Genomic DNA, 17,326 nt, shown 5'->3' with positions numbered 1-17,326 from the left:
CACGTGTGTCACCACGTTAATGTGGCCATCTAAGGGAACTTTCAGGAGTTAGGTCTTTATCTTGTTTCTGCTGCAGTGCTGCCTGCTCCGGCCTAGCTGACCAGCACAGGTGATTTTCCTGTCTGCAGTCTCACTGGGGCAGTGCTGGGGTTAAAGGTGCTGCTGCTCCACTGGGAAGTGAGGCCTTCATGGCTAGCACTTCATGCTCTAAGATACTCGTCCAGCTCTGCCTGAGGTGCACTTAAAGTGCTTAAAGAATTACACTGATTTGAACATTGAATTGAAATTGAATTTCAGATCATTTTTTTCTCTTTACTTCCTAACCTTGAAAAATGTCTTCTTAGTGTTTTATGAGCAGGGAGGCAGCATAGATGTTGACTGGCTCTTGACCATAAATCTTTGTTAGGTTTCTATTGCTGTGTTAAAACATCATTGCCAAAAGCAACCAGGGAAAGAAAGGGTTTACTTCATTCTATACTTCCTTCACTGAGGGAAGTCAGGAAGGGAACTCAAACAGGGCAGGAACCTGGAGCTGATGTCGGGGCCATGGAGGGGTGCTGCTTACTGACTTGCTTCCCATGGCTTGCTCAGTCTGCTTCCTTATAGAACCACCAGCCCATGGGGTGGCCCTTCCCATTATGGGCTGGACCCTCCCATATTAGTCATTAAGGGGACATTTTCTCACTTGAGGTGGCTCCCAGTGGCTCTAGCCATGTCAGATTGACAGGACACTAGCAGCACAGCATGTGGCATCCTCTTGCTTTTTAGGTATCACAGTCACACAATGTAAGGCTTTTTGTAGCCACACTTTGGCCAGTCTAATAGAATTTTGTCCTTAATTTATTTAAAAGTAAAATACAAAATGTAAACACTTGTTTCCTAGTATTTATAAAAAGAGTAAATTAAGATGTGACGAAAATTGAACAGAGTTCTAGAGAATCCTCTAAGTCCTCTGATGGAGGATGTAGAGAGAATTCTTAGAAACACTTTAATATAGCTCAGAATTAAACCTTTACTTCCTCCCCACCTCAGGCCCCGGAGTTAGACATCCAGGACGACTACTGTGAACAGTTCTGAGGAAGCCTTCCACAGTGCTCTGTTGACTTACGTGACTTAAGAGTTAAAAATAGAGTTTAAAAATAGTTTGTTTTGAATGGACTAAATGTATTTTTTCTCATGCATGTAGTTGAGAAAATTAGACAGCTTGATACACATTAAGTATTTTCTTCACCTTTATTAAATGTTTCCTAATTGTATCATTCTGTATAAAATTTCTATAGTGAAGTTTAATAACAGATTATTTTTAATAGAAACATTAATTTATATGGGATATTTCCTCCTTAATACACGTTTTTAATGTCAGTTGGCTTATTGAAAACAGGGTGGAGGTCAGGGCGGTGGGCTTGCGTTGCTGCAGTGCAATATTGTTTGAGTTCCACTTTTCTCCTCGTTCTGTTTTGCAGTCCTGGGATCAAAGCCAGAGCCTAGTGCTCTAGGCATGTTACTCCACTGCTGAGTTTAATTCCCAGCTTGAGGTTTTATTCTTTTAAGTAGTAAACATATATTTCTCTTTTGTTACAATGGTGATAGAATAATTTTGAAATGTGTAGTGACACAAAAGTAAACTTTCGTTCCTTCTTCTCTCCCTCTTCCTCCCTCTCCCTTCCTCTCCTTTCTCCCCCACCTCCTCCTCCCTTTGATCTCCCTCCTTAGCCCTTTGAATACGTGGCTGAGTTCATTTTTTTTTTAAAGTTGAAGTACCTAAACTCGTTGTGTGTTTTATTAACTCTGTGTTTAGGCATGTGCCGATGTGAGAGCTAGTTCGGTGTTTTGGCAGCAGATGGAGTTCTCAGAGAGTCTTCATGGCCACCCCAAGTTGCCAGAGTGGCTGTCCACACATCCATCTCATGGGAACCGAGCTGAGTACCTGGATAGACTCATACCACAGGTGAGCCAACCCCACTCATGCTGTTACTTCTTTGGTATAGAAAAAGTGAATTTCAGTATGCAATTATTTTGGTTACCATAATTATCAACTATTGGTTTCACAGAGTTGTATTGAAAAGGGAAGTCCTATTTACCCACAAGTCTTGGGGAATAAATTGCTATGTACAGCTGAATTTCCTCAGTGTAAGGTCTACTCTCGTGTCTGACTTTGAGCTGTAACTAACTTGGTAATGTCTTAAAACTTGAGAAGGCCTGGAGATGTGGTTCAGTTGGTGAGGGCTTGCCTAGCATACAGGAAACCCTGTATTGTACCTCTAATACTTTGCAAACTGGGTGTGGTGATGCACACCCATAATACCAGTGCTTGGGAGGTGGGGACAGGAAAACCAAGAGTTCAAGGACATTCCTAGCTCCATAGTGAGTTTGAGGTCATGAGACCTCATGAGCCATGAGACCCTGCCTCAAAGCAAAAAAATAAGCAAAAAGGGTAAAGAAGACAACTTTGGGCATTTTTTCAATATATTGATCATAATTTGGTCTTATTTGATCTTCCCTTAACTTTTGGTTTTGGAATAAATGGGTATTAACTCTTTGGTTTTTTGTTTGTTTGGGTTTTTTTGTTTGTTTGTTTTTTTTAGCCAAAGTCATACTGCAAAGTCTTGGCTAGCTTGGAATTTACTATGTAGACAAGCCTGGCCAAGAATCCACAGAGATACTTCTGCTTCTGCCTTTGTCTCTCAAGTTCTGGGATTAAAAATGTGCTCCCCCATGTCGACCTCTTGTTAGTTTGTTGTTGTTGCTGTTGTTGTTGATTTGTCTGAGACAGTCTTTATGAGCCTGAGCTGTCTGCAAACTTTTGTGTAACTGAGGCTGACCTCAAACTCTTGAGAGTTGAGAGTGTAGCCCTGTACTATTATACCTGGTTTTGTACAGTGCTGGGGATACAGCTCAGGCTTTGTGTATGTTGGTCAGGAGCTCTACCAACTGATCTTCATTTCCATCTCTGAGTGGCTTAGAAACTGTGGGAATTTGTTTCTAAATTTAGAAACAGGGAAATGTTAGATCAAACTTGGTATCTTGTAAGGACCCACTTTCCAGTTTATAGATGGCTGTCTCCAGTGTAACCTTACATGGTGAATTAGGAAGTGAGGTCTGGAGTCAGTTTGTCCATGTATCCGTGCATCCATCTATCCATTCTTTATTTAATGTTGTGTTTTAAGTCAGGGTCTCACCGTGGAGCTGAAGGTGGTCTTGAACTTGAGATCTTCCCACCTCAGTTTCCCCAGTGTTGGACTACATGCATGGACCACTATGCTAGGACTTATGATAAGAGCATCTTTTAGTAAGGCATTAATCTCATTGATGATGGGTCAACTTTCATGACCTGATCACTCCTCAAAGGCCTCATTTTAAAAGAATATCAAATTGATGTGGATTTTAACGTGGAGTCTGAAAGGCACAGACTTTACTTCATTACCTTTTATCTGACTCAGATCTTACTTAGATGCTTAACATGAAGGAAAAGTATAGCTAGCAAAAATAGTAGCACCGTATACCTGATACTATCTGTAGTCATTATTCACCTAAACAGGGCAGTGCATATACGTCACCAGTAATAGATTCTACTGAGGGCCAGCAAGGATCTCAGATATTAGATGCCCCAGAGAGGCCGTGGCTTGTCTCTAAAGTCATGATGCACAGAAGTTCTTTTTATTTTAATTCTGTGCAATTCTAAATGATGCGGCTTGTTTAAACTAGATAACACATTCTACTAGCCAGCTGTGATTTGAGGCCTACCCTAAATTCCGTAGCTGTCTTTTCACCAAGTCACTGAGGATCTCCAGACAGGTTAAAACCAAGTGCTTTAGGGAGGTCTGTGAAGTTGTCACGAGCTGATTAGAGAGCATGGGAACCTGGCTGGAGAAGCAAATGTTATTTGGGATCCAGTGAGGAAGGAAAACAGGGCAGTTTTTTTTTTTCTTTCTAAAAATAAACCATCCCAGTTCAGAAATTTAATTTGAAAACTGCAGGTAAATTTCTTATATTTCCCCCCCAAGTGATTAAATTCAATTTGAGAGCAATAAAACTCTACTACAACTTTGGGACTAATTCAGTGGTAGACGTGAGCATGATAGTTAGTACAAGGGTATGCTGTTAATTAGAACACCATCGCAAAGACTGGAGCGTGCTGCTGTTCTCCTAGGCCTGATTTCTGTAGTGGAAGAAAGCAGCCATGGATGTAAGATGTACGTCTACATGCCACAAAAGTCTACATTCTTAATACGAGCATTTACTTGGGATGTTTTTATTTCTCAAATGAGTCCAAGGTTGAATTTTACTAATGGCTTCTCTCCCCCAACATGTGGGTAGTCGGACACCCTGTTCATTTCTGAGGTCTAGAGTTCAAACTGGCTTTAGCAGACACAGGGCTTTCCGAGTTTGCTCTCCAGAGGTCAATTGATGAAACTGACAAGTTCACCTAGGAACAGAGGAGAGAATCAGGGGAAGGGCGACTTTATCCTACATAGGAGGATAAAGTTAATTGTATGGAGGACAGAGCCTGCTGTGGATCAGATGTATAGGGAAAAGACCAAGAAAGAAAGACTTCATGGCTCTATTACAGGAACATAAATATTGGTGTCTTTAATTTTTAATTTTATGTGCTAAGGGTTATAAGTATTTTATCAGACTCTCTGAATGCCACTATAAAATATATTTCTTACTATAGCTTATCAATATTAAAGATATTTAAATGTGTATACATTCAACAGATGCTGAATCAATTACTATGTTGTAGGTTTTGTGGTGGCAACTTCAGAGAGATCCACATCTTCATCAAACTTATTCTCCAGTGAAGGAGGTGGACAGGAAGGGAGATAGAATAGGGGAGGCTCTCTCGAGTCTGTCTTTGTTAAGTCACTAGTCCTGTTGGATAAGGACCCCATATTTAGGACCCAGTTTATCCTTAATTACCTTCTTGTAGACTCTGTCCCTAAATTTGGGTATGTTGGGGGTTAAGGCTCAAACAATTCATTCTTGGGTATACAGTGTGAGCAAAGATGGGAGGACTGTTGGGAAAGCAGTTGAAACTGGAATAGCTAGGCTTGGGAGATAGTTCAGTGGGTTGTGAGTTTGGAGCTCCAGAACCTATGTAAAACTGGGCATGGTCTCTAATCCCAGCATTCCTACAGCGACATTGGAGGTGGAGACAGGAGAATTGCAGAAACTCAGGTCAGGTAGCCTGGTGTACACAGTAGTAAACAAGAAATTGTTCACTTTCTTTTTGAACAAGAAATTGTTCACTTTCTTTTTGAACAAGAAATTGTTCACTTTCTTTTTGAAAAATGGTGCTAACCAACAACTGAAAATGCCCTCTGACCTCTAGGCAGTGCCTCTGTCTGCATTCACAAACATATGAACACAGGTACACACACACACACAAACACACACACACACACACACACACACACACACAGAGTTTAAAAAAAGAAACTAAAATAGGATGCCTAGAGAGAGTGGTCCCAGTGAGCACTCTGTTTTTGCTCAGGGATGAGATTCTGATGGAGGGTTCTGAGCAGAGACTGGGGGTGTGTTCTGACTTGAACACTCACTTTATTTTGGAGGACTTTGGTATAGTATATTGTTCAGAGAATGAGCTGCTTCCTTCCTTGTTTTTTATTTTGTTGTTTTGTTGTTGTTGTTGTTTTTGTTAAGACAGGGTCCCTAACTATTTAGTCCTGGCAGTCTTGGAACTCACTCTGTAGACCAGGCTGGCCTCAGACTCAGAGATCTGCTTTCCCCCTTTTGCTTCCCAAGTACTGGGATCAAAGGCGTGTGTTACCATGATGGCTTCTTATTTTATTTTAAAATAAAGATAGAACCCCCAAATTAGAAAAAAAATACCCTTACTAATTTTTATAATGTGAATTCTGGGAAAAAGCAACATGCGTAAATATAATCGTGTGATCCACTAGTATTTGAAAATGATAAATATAGGTTTGTAGTAATAATATTATTTGTTGTTGATAAGCTGATATGATATAATTTTATTTACTTGAAATAATCAGTTAGATTTAGGAAACATACTCCACATATTTTGGTTACCATAACAACTTGAGTGAAAAACTGAAGAACAGATGTTGTGCCAACCTGTTGATGTTTCATAGCGTGGGTTTCAGAATTAACAGTTATGCTGTTTAGACTTTGAGTTTATGTACATCATAATTTGTCCTTGAAAGAAATACCTTATTTAAGTATTTTATAAAATATGAATTACTGTGAATAACAAATTTTGTTGAAAGGTTTATTTTGAAATCAAAAGCCTTCAGATTATTTTTTTTCTGTGTTCTCACTGACTTTCTTTCTCCCTGCTGTTGCTCTTCGTGAGGGCGCTAGGGGTGGGCAATGACAGCAGAGCTGGGAACATTGAATCTGGAATTGTTGTGCAAGGTTATATAATTATAATCATAATTTGAATGGAATTTGTTTCTAAGTATTTTAATTGTAAACAACATTCCATCTCTAGGCATGAGAGTCACTTGGTAGCAGGCTGTAAATGCATTAATTTTAACCTCATTTTGTTTTTAATCCTTTAAACTTTCAGGCAGCTGGGAAGTTGAACTCATGTGTAAATCATTCTTATGCATTTGTAATTGGATAAAACAAATGAATAAATCATTAATATTGTACATCTCATGAGCACAGAATGTAAGTGTTAGGAATTACCATGAAATGTCATTGTTGGCCATGTGTAAAAACATACACTGTTCACCTTACTAAATCTCATTCTGTCTGGCATGGAGAATGTTGAGGAAGTGAACAGCAGCTGCTGTAATTGAATCGGCCTCTGAATCATATGAAACCAGAAAGCCTGACAGTAACATTGTCTAAACCCTTAAAAACACTTGGGGCTGAAATGAGTGGACCATTAGAAAAAACTTGCTTGGAAGGATAAGGCAAGAAAGGGTACTGACATGTTTAAAGTGGAGGTGACCCTCCAGCCCGCCCCTGCACCAATATTTTGCTTTCTGTTTTCAGCAGAGGCTTTTAATCTAATCAAGAAGCCCTCTGGCATTTCCCCTTTTTTCTTTCACTTAGTTATCATTTATATTTTATGGATAAATAATTTCTCTTTTACTTGATGTGTAGCATGTTGAAAAATCACAGTGCATCCTAGCAGTTGGTTCATATTTAGTTGTTACTAGAAATAAAAGCAGCCAGTGCCTTAAAAAAATACATGTGTGCTCACTGCCCATTCCTTTTAACCTTTGGAAATATTGCTTATGGCCTACAACATGATGTGTGATGTTTGTACACACCGTGGCGTGGTCAGGTCGAGCTAACAAGCAGATCCATTGTCTTATGGTTTTGGAGGGTGGCAGCCTGTGTCCTCACTCTTGACAGCTTCAAGTGTGCACTGCTACTCGTGCTCGTGTTGACTGCACAGTGGCTCTCAGAACTCCCTTCTCTCACCTCTCTGAGATGTTGCACCCTGACTCATCTCCCCATGTCTTCTCTACCCTCGTGGTCACCATGGCCTCAGCTTCTGTGAGCTGCTTTATTAGATTCCCATGTGAGGCCACACTGTGCTCTTCAGAGTCTTCGGTGTTGGGCAGACTACAAGACTGGATCATTCTGTTTGTTTTGTTTTCTGGAACTTTGCTCTGTAGAGGAGGCTGGCCCTGATCTTGAGGCAGTCCTCCTTACTCTGCATTCTGAGTACTGCTGTCGTAGGCCTGTGCCACACTGCCCAGCTAGGACTTCCTCATTCTTCTGGCAGGGGGGTTGACTATAGAAAGTTTTGTTCAAAAACCTTGCCCTTTCTTCTCATTCCCAAAAGCAACTTACATAGGACAAAGCAGCCTTTTAGCCTTCTTTGTTTATTTACTGAAATTTCTCAGTTACTTATACTTCCTAACATTTGGCCATTTCAAAAGCAAGTCAGAGCCGGGCGTGGTGGTGCAAGCCTTTAATCCCAGCACTCAGGAGGCAGAGGCAGGCAGATTTCTGAGTTTGAGGCCAGCCTGATCTACAGAGTGAGATCCAGGACAGCCAGGGCTACACAGAGAAACCCTGTCTGGAAAAACAAACAAACAAACATCAGAATTCAGTTTAAATTGTAATTTTTTTAAAAGAACAAAATCATCACACCAGTCAGAATGGCTAAGATCAAAAACTCAGGTGACAGCAGATGCTGGCGAGGATGTGGAGAAAGAGGAACACTCCTCCATTGTTGGTGGGATTGCAAGCTTGTACAACCACTCTGGAAATCAGTCTGGCGGTTCCTCAGAAAATTGGACATAGTACTACCGGAGGATCCAGCAATACCTCTCCTGGGCATATATCCAGAAGATGTCCCAACCGGTAAAAAGGACACATGCTCCACTATGTTCATAGCAGCCCTATTTATAATAGCCAGAAGCTGGAAAGAACCCAGATGTCCCTCAACAGAGGAATGGATACAGAAATTATGGTACATTTACACAATGGAGTACTACTCAGCTATTAAAAAGAATGAATTTATGAAATTCCTAGCCAAATGGATGGACCTGGAGGGCATCATCTTGAGTGAAGTAACACAATCACAAAAGAACTCACACAATATGTATTCACTGATAAGTGGATATTAGCCCAAAACTTAGGATACCCAAGATATAAGATACAATTTGCTAAACACATGAAACTCAAGAAGAATGAAGACCAAAGTGTAGACACTGTGCACCTTCTTAGAATTGGGAATAAAACACCCAGGGAAGGAGTTACAGAGACAAAGTTCGTAGCTGTGATGAAAGGATGGACCATTTAGAGACTGCCGTATCCAGGGGTCCATCCCATAATCAGCTTCTAAACACTGACACCATTGCATACACTAGCAAGATTTTGCTGAAAGGACCCAAATATAGCTGTCTCTTGTGAGACGATGCCGGGGCCTAGCAAACACAGGAGTGGATGTTCACAGTCAGCTATTGGATGTATCACAGGGCTCCCAATGGAGAAGCTAGAGAAAGTACCCAAGGAGCTAAAGGGATCTGCAACCCTATTGTTGGAACAACATGATGTACTAACCAGAACCCCGGAGCTCTTGTCTCTAGCTGCATATGTATCGAAAGATGGCCTAGTCGGCCATCAATGGAAAGAGAGGCCCATTGGACTTGCAAACTTTATATGCCCCAATATAGGGGAATGCCAGGGCCAAAAGAATGGCAATGGGTGGGTAGGGAAGTGGGGGGCGCTATGGGGGACTTTTGGGATAGCATTGGAAATGTAATTGAGGAAAATATGTAATAAAAATATTAAAAATTAAAAAAAAAACAAAATCATTTATGAGGTAAGTATTTTTGAGAAGTGTACTCCTGATTCATATAAATATTTTTAATATTTGTTTATTTTATGTATATGCGTGCTCTATCTGTATGTACACCTGCATGCCAGAAGAGGGCATCAGATCTCAGGATAGATGGTTGTGAACCACCATGTGGTTGCTGGGAATTGAACTCAGGACCTCTGGAAGAGCAGCTAGTGCTCTTAACTGCTAAGCCATCTCTCCAGCCCATCATATAATTATTTAATAAACCTACCTAAGTATTTATTTAAGTCATTAATTAATGAGGAAAATAGTAAAATGTTATAACTAGTATAAAGGGTAATTTAATAACCATAATGTAAAATAAGAATTCCTATATGAGATGGAAGCCCGTTAAAACCAAAGACTATTATATAGACTTGCAGGTGGAGGAATACATCTATACCCAAGTGAAGTTCTACTGAAGGAAAGTGAGCCTGGATTTATCTAATCCAGTAATGGGAACTGCCACCAAATAGTCAGAAATTCTATGAATCCACGGGACTGTGCAGGTCAAAACAAAAAGCTGCTTCTCTAGAATTTCTCAAAACTCTAGAGAAAGGTATTGTTAGGTTTCAGAAAATTGTTTCCTCTGGCAGATTCAGTTTTGTTTTTATTTTCTTTATTTTTTATTTTTTTTTTTTTAGATTCAGTTTTTGACATGATCTTCCTTCTGTCAGTAGACACCAAGTTTCAGGAAAGGATTCATCCATTCTTTCTCTCTCCTGTCTCTTCTCCCTCCTTTCCTCTCCCTACCACTCTTTAGCCATTCTGATGCATATCAATAGGCATATAGTCAATAAGAAACATAGCTAGCTGTAAAATAGCTCTACTCATAGGGCAGTAAGCAGTTGCTTCCCACCAGGCATAGTTTGCTTTCATTTCCATGGACAAATATCATTTTCATTATTATTAATTTAAAAATAACAAAAAGAATGCAAATATTTGGTGATATTTTTACCCAAATGATAATAGCTCAGGTTAAAATCAGAATTAAAATGTGTATATAGACATGAAGCTCGGTTTCAAAAAATATGTGTGTTGTGCATATGTATGTTTCTGTATGGACTGGCGCATTAGGTTCAGCTAACTATTAGAACTGCAGTAAACTACAATGAACCTCCTTAGACTAACTTTGGAAAGAGGTAAAATGTCAAAAGTCAGATAAAAATTTATTTTAGAAACTTGTAGAGTCATAGCAAATTAGCCAAGTAAAGGACTCCAAGCCATAATATGGCTTTACTTCAGTCTTTGTCCACAATCACAAAGAACAATTACTTAGTGATTAATTAATTCTAGCATCAAAATATAAAATGGGACATCAACTATCTGATTCATTTTATGAGCACGGATGATTTTGTTTCAACAATTTGATTAAAATGTCTTTAAAAATTTATGAACTGGGATCATTAATCAGCAAACAAGGCAGGGCTGTATCACAATTATTATTTACTACCAGCAACTAAATTGTTCTCACAGCCAGTGGCATCTTAAAGGCACATGAGAGTGGAACCTTGGATTCCTCGCTTTCCTATGCCTCTGCATCCTGTCCATATCAGTCTGTGGGCTTCCTCTACTGTGCATTCGAAACCTCCATGGCCCTTCACCATGGCCACTACCTAGGACAAGCCACCATCATCTCTCCTAGTTCTGCAGCTCTCTCCCTTTCAGGCTCCCTGGTTCACTGTTTCTGCCAATGATTTATTTTTACCATGTAAACAGAATGACTTTTAAATGTTATTCTTTTGCCTAAAACCTTCCAGTGTTCTTTCATGTAGTGTAGAATAAGAAACTACCCTGTTATAGCTACTTTCTGTTGACCAAGCCAGTTTTGGGGAGGAGTGGGTTTATTTAGCGTATAGGTCACAACCATCACTAAAGGGAGCCACAGCAGGAATCTAGATCCAGACTGAAGTGTATGTATGTGTGTGTGTGTGTGTGTGTGTGTGTGTGTGTGTGTAGGGAAGTGGGGTGTGGGTGCTGCTTACTGGCTTGCTTATCATGGCTCATTCAGCTTGCTTTCTTATATAATCCAGGACCAAGAGTGTAAGAATGGTTCTTTCCACAGTAGGCTGGATCTTTCCATATCAATCAGTAATCAAGAAAGTGCCCCACAGACATACTTAAAGGCTAATGGATATAATCCAACATTTGAGGTTACCTCTTTCACGGTGACTCTAGCAAGATGACAAAAACTAACCAGCACAGTCCCATGGTCATCCAGTCACATGACTTGACACTGTCCATTTTGCTAACAAGGTTTTCCTTGGCTCTGGTCATTTCACATGAGGCTTGTTTCCTCCTTATAGACGCTCCAATTGTGGATTTCTCTGTTCTAGGCATTACCTCGCCAAAGAAGCTTTTTCTGGTCCCTCAGTGTCAAATATCCTGTCATCCATGCAGTCATTCTCCCTGTTCAAACTAGAATGATCTTGCTTACTGTTGATTGACTGTCTTCTATCTTGAAATATATGGCCCTTGTTCCCTGTGGTCTCCCTGGTAGCTTCCACAGCTTCTGAGATGCCTAGTGAATACTTAAATGACCCTAGGATATAGAATAGTAATAAATAATAGCTAAAAATAGAACACTTTGCAGTAGAACTGAGTAGTGCTTGCACTGCTTAGGCGATATTAGCTGTAGGCAATTATGTCCAGTAATGAGAAAAAGTGCTCCCAGGAAGTGGCAATGTAGAAATAGCAGTGAGCTTAGGGGTCTTTGCTTTAATTCTGCCTCAGGTGACCTTCCTTTGAGAAGGTCTAACCTTTGCTTTTCTCCATACCTTGTTAGGTTAGCAGACTCTTCAGAGTTCTGCCTTATGCACCTGTGTGTCTGTGGGTAAGGCCCTGCCATCTTTTTCTCTACTTCCCTCTTGACACTTGAAGAAAAAGTAGTTTGCATTATGACGCATGCTTAGATAATGTTTGTCCATTACTGGTGCAGAGAACGAATAAAATGAATAGTGGCTGTCTGTGGCTCTCCCAACTGTTGGGATCTTTAAGGCTGGCTGGTTTCACACTTATCTTCAGCCTTCCTTCCCCAGGGTTCTCCAAACTGTATATTCTTACTATTGGATTATCTTTCTATTGTCTCAAAAATTGTAGGCTCTCCATAATATTTTACAGCATTTATTAAAATTGATTATTCATAGTTTAGAATCTAGCCTGCATTTATGAAGTGGCCCTTATTTGCAATGCATAGAGTCAGATAGAAAAGAAAGGCAGTGGAAGGCATATTCTAGGTGCACATGGGGAAAAAATCTTATTCTTGAAGAAATGTGAAGATTTATGTAATAGGATAGATTTGAATTTATTAAAGGGAAAAGATGTTAACACACTGAAATGTAATGAAACATATAGGAAGAAAGCCAAAAATCTAGAAATTCAGGAGATTTTTGCATATATATATGTATTTTTGCATATATATATGTAAAATATATGACCTGTAATATAATTTTTTTGAGAGGAACACAGGGATAGGAAATCTTTTTGAAGAATAGTTTTTCTGGCGATCAGGGAAACAGCTCGAACATTTCCAAAGTGCATGTATTCAGTGAAAGGTTCATTCAAAGAAGCAAGCATGTGGTACAGAATTCATTAGCATGAAAAGAATACTGGACAAAAGCAGAAGGCTCAGCCTTTATATTTCCAACCTAATTCTACTTTTTAAAAAGTAAGAGTTTTTTTGTTTTTAGTGAAATTTTAGGTATATTTTAAAAAATATTTGAGAGAGGACCTAATCTAGTCCCGGCCAGCCTCAAACTCGTTCTATAGCTGAGGATAACCCTGAAATTCCAAGTCGACTTCCTAAGTGACTTGGTTATAGGCATTTACTTCCACACCTGGTTCATCCCTGGCGTTATACAGTCTGTAGGTTTGGGCATGTGCTATGGTATGAATCCAACTTTATAGTAGATAGACTTTCTCTCTGTCTTGAAACACTCCATGCCTGTTTCTCTCTCTTCTCCTTGTCTGGTACAGAGCTAGGTTGTTCTCAGGGCTGGCTTATGTGGAGAATAAGTTAGAGACACTTCTGAGTTTTGGTAGCAACTCTCGGTATGCTGTTCCATGCTGTTTTGGGTTTTCCCAGCATATGTAAATTGCATGCTTATGTTGCTGCTTCCTAACGTTCCAGTTTTAAGCCTTCTATTTATTTTCCACTGCAGAGAACTAGTTCAGGCTTTTGTCTCACCACTGTCAAACCACACACACACACACACACACACACACACACACACACACACACACACACATACACACACACGCTGCTCTCTTCTTCCCCAAATGATGAAATTGTGATTTGGGTTGATTCAAGATTTGGTATTTTAAACTATAAACACTAGTTACAGCTGACTTCCACAGTGGATTACAATTATTCTTCCTTTCCCCACAAGATTTATTCTCCCTAGAGTTAAAAATTGTTGTGATCTTGATTTTCTGCTCCTTCTCTGTCTTTAGCAGCAATTTAACCCTAGAAGGTCACAGCTGTGAGTAACTTTGTTGTTGATTTTCTTCAGTGTGCCCAGACATGGACATTCTTTTATTTTTCTTGTGTTGAAAAAAAAAATGTCTTTTAGAGTCTTCAGAGCCCTGTTAATCTGACGCTGTTCTTAGGGTCAGCTAAGGGTGACTGGAACCGTTTGCTCTCTCTGAGACTTGTCTACACCACCATGTGGCTATTGCACATACCCCTGCTGTATAAGTGAGTGATGGTTATGGGCAGATCATGGAACGTGATTACACATGTTTCTTCTTCCTGGGCTATGCTTGAGCTAACTTCCATTTAAATGCACAGAAATGTTCTTTTACTTTTGGTTGCCTCATGCAGACCATGTGAGGAACTGCGTTGTATGCTTCTTTGTAGGCTCTCAAACTCCGGGAGGTCTGCAATTGCCCGCCACTCTCTGGACCAGACCCTCGGTTACTGTTCAGACTTACTGTGAAGCGTTTTCTTGAAGACTCGGAGAAAGAGGACCTAAACACCACTGTCAAAAAGCAGAAAATGGATGCTCTCCCCATCCAGAAGCAGGAGCAGATACCACTGACATACGTCCTCGAGAAAAGAACTGCAGGTTGAACTGAAGTGGGTTCCATGAGGAGCACAATGAACCTTTTACTTATTATGCAACTTTTAAAAATGATGTTTTCAAGGAAAAAAAAATGAATGTTCAAAGGCCAAGTACTTATATTATAGATATTATCTGGATTTTTCTAGATTTTTATCTTTCATGAAATATTAATGTGTTTCAACCTATTTTAAAATACTGCCAATGAGGAAAACATCACAGAATAAATTGATGTTATATATTTCGCTGTCATCTGTTCTTGCCTTAGTTTGTAGTGACTACTATAGAGCTTCCTGCTCAGCCTAAAGTGGGTTTTGGAGTCTGGGTGGCTATAAAGTGGGAACTGACAGTCTGAAAGTGGTGGTCTGTGCTGGGGTAGAGAGGAGTGTGGAGAGGGGGCCTGAGGGAGATAGTTCCAGGGGAACTGACAGTCTGAAAGTGGTGGTCTGTGCTGGGGTAGAGAGGAGTGTGGAGAGGGGGCCTGAGGGAGATAGTTCCAGGGGAACTGACAGTCTAAAAGTGGTGGTCTGTGCTGGGGTAGAGAGGAGTGTGGAGAGGGGACCTGAGGGAGATGGTTCCAGGCGGTGCTGCAGGCTGGTTCTGTTTAGAGGCACAGGAAGTGCCTCTGGTGGTTCAGGTCACAGAGTGAGCAGTACAGTAGGAGGGAGGTTGGTCTTCCTGTCTTGGTGATGTGGGTATTGCGATGTTCCCACTATCGGCATCACCTGGGAGACAGGAGTGAGTGCTGCCCTCAAGCTTCTCACTAGCTAGCTGACAGCAGCCAGGTGCTGTGAGAGAACATCGGGGGAAGGGTCAAGGTGCATCTCCAGGGAAGCCAGAAGTTGATGACTGTGTTGTATAGGAAATGTGAGTTATTTAGTCAGTTTTATTTGTATTCTCAAATTGGTGAACATAGGTTTCATCTTTTACAGGGATGCTTTTCTTGAGAGACCTTACATAGATACTTTGTTGGAGAACTAGAAGTGCAAGAAAATACTTTTTATGAGTAACTGCTATTGACCGAGGCCTTAAAAGATTTGCTTTACTCTTAATTATGCATGAGTGGGAAGTATATGCAGCTTTATGCGATGTCCAAGGAGGCCAGAAAGCGTATTAAATCCCTAGAGTTCTAAGTGGCGGTGAGCCTGAGAACTGGACCTGGGTCTTCTGAATGAGCAGCAAGTATTCTTAACTACTGCGCCATTTCTCTAGCCCCCGAGCCAAGCCTTTTTTATTTCAGTTATTCTAAAATCATAAGAGGCAAGTTTGATTTTCATTTTATGTTTATAAATGGGCTTGGAGAGGCTTAACAATGTGTCCACTTACCAGAAAGAACAAAATTGTATCTCTGGTTCCAGTTTGCCCATTTGTACAGCTCTCAAGTACCAAAGGCAAGGCTATAAAAGGACAAGGAACAAATTGCATTCTTGATTATCTGTTAGCTTCAATACAGGTGAACATCAGAGATCACCTTGTTGTCTGCAGGATGGCTTTCTAGGTCATCTTAGATCCTTCTGTCAATCTTCATGAAAACCTTGGGGTAGGGTAAAGCACCGCAGCCCTAACGCTTGTGAAGTCTCACTTGGGATGTCTCCTGATTCTTAGTTGTCAAGAAGAGAAGATGGAGCCAGTTTATGTATTGTTTATAAAATATTTCTTGATCTGCACACAAACAACCGTTGTAAGAGGAGTTTCCCAGTAGCTATTACCTGTGTTCCCGTTCTTCACACTACTGTAAAGTTTTGTAAGAGGCACCCCATAATGTACAAAGATGTTTGGAGACGATCACTCAAAGGTCAGCTGTAAAGCATACCACTTGATTTCCCTGGCAAGTTTCTAAAAGATTACATACCATAGTCCCAAGTCTTAGCTTTCCTTCTGTTCCCCTGGAAAAGCTAATTGCACTGTTTAGACTTCCTAGGAATGACATGCAAGTTGACTCCATGTCAGGAAGAGCATGAATAAATTAAAGGTAACATCTTTTGGTATATATGAAAGTTTTAAAACTATGGAATCAGAGAAACACTTGATTTCATCTCAGGATGTCCTGGAGTCTCTTAGGAGAAATGACCTAGCAGCTGACTGTGAGATACATTCAGGTTCTTAAGTGTTGCATGCTTTTCATTGTATAATGTCTGTTACTGTCTGTGCTTTTTCTGTGACTATAACCTGTGGATATTGGACAGCTAACTCAGCTGTTAGGATCATGAAGACAATAGATCCCAGGTACTCACTTAATCCAGATGTATGCATTTACCACTATATGTTTATACTGAAAAGTGCCTGGCATATCATTGCCATTTAGTTAATACTTTATTTCCACTATATGATCAATATAAATCATTTGTTCAAAAGATTATTTTTAAGGAACCATATTTTGTGAAGTTTCTGCCTGATACCCAAGAACTATCTATGGGTCCCAAGAAATTTCCTCATTTCTTCATTGGTAAAGCAGGCACTTTAAATCCTCAGATTCAATGAGAGATGCCCATAAAGCACTCAGCATAGACTAGAGCTCTGAGCACAATACAGTTCACACTACTGTTACTGATGCTCACTTTGTGCTGTGTGCAGTGCTAAAAGCACAGTTGGACCTCACTGCAACTTCATATAGGGTAGATGCATGCCATGCCTATTCCCACTGTAGATCAAGAAGGTGAAGTTTGGAGGGATAATGAAAACTCATTTGGATTAAACTATTAATAGATAAGGAACATGTTTTTTTCTAATAAGAACAGATAGGCTGGGCAGTGGTGGTACATGCCTTTAATCCCAGCACTTGGGAGGCAGAGGCAAGTGAATTTCTGAGTTTGAGGCCAGTCTGGTCTACAGAGTGAGTTCCAGGACAGTCAGGGCCACACAGAGAAACCCTGTCTTGAACCCCCCCCCCCCCCCAACGAAAAAAAAGAACAGACAGACAAACTCAAATTCTATCAAGAAAAGTCTTAATAAAACTACTAGTTTGGCATACAGT

General features: G+C 40.3%; 1 protein-coding gene across 4 annotated transcripts in view; it reads left to right on the top strand.

Moving 5' to 3' along the window:
* The window catches only part of Oma1 (OMA1 zinc metallopeptidase), a 50,753-nt gene extending 36,172 nt beyond the window's left edge, over positions 1-14,581 (top strand). For all 4 annotated transcript variants that reach the window (XM_021160442.3, XM_085839134.1, XM_085839133.1 and 1 more), the window contains 2 exons: positions 1,799-1,948; positions 14,151-14,581. In XM_021160442.3, the coding sequence (XP_021016101.1) occupies positions 1,799-1,948; positions 14,151-14,363 (363 nt within the window). In that variant the 3' untranslated portion in view covers positions 14,364-14,581. The remainder of the gene's footprint in view (positions 1-1,798; positions 1,949-14,150) is intronic.
* Positions 14,582-17,326: the final 2,745 nt, after the last annotated feature.

This window comes from Mus caroli, unplaced genomic scaffold, assembly GCF_978045245.1.
Source record: "Mus caroli unplaced genomic scaffold, Mus_caroli_1 scaffold_6, whole genome shotgun sequence".
NCBI classification, from domain to species: domain Eukaryota; kingdom Metazoa; phylum Chordata; class Mammalia; order Rodentia; family Muridae; genus Mus; species Mus caroli.
This window is presented reverse-complemented; position numbering and strand designations above follow the sequence as displayed.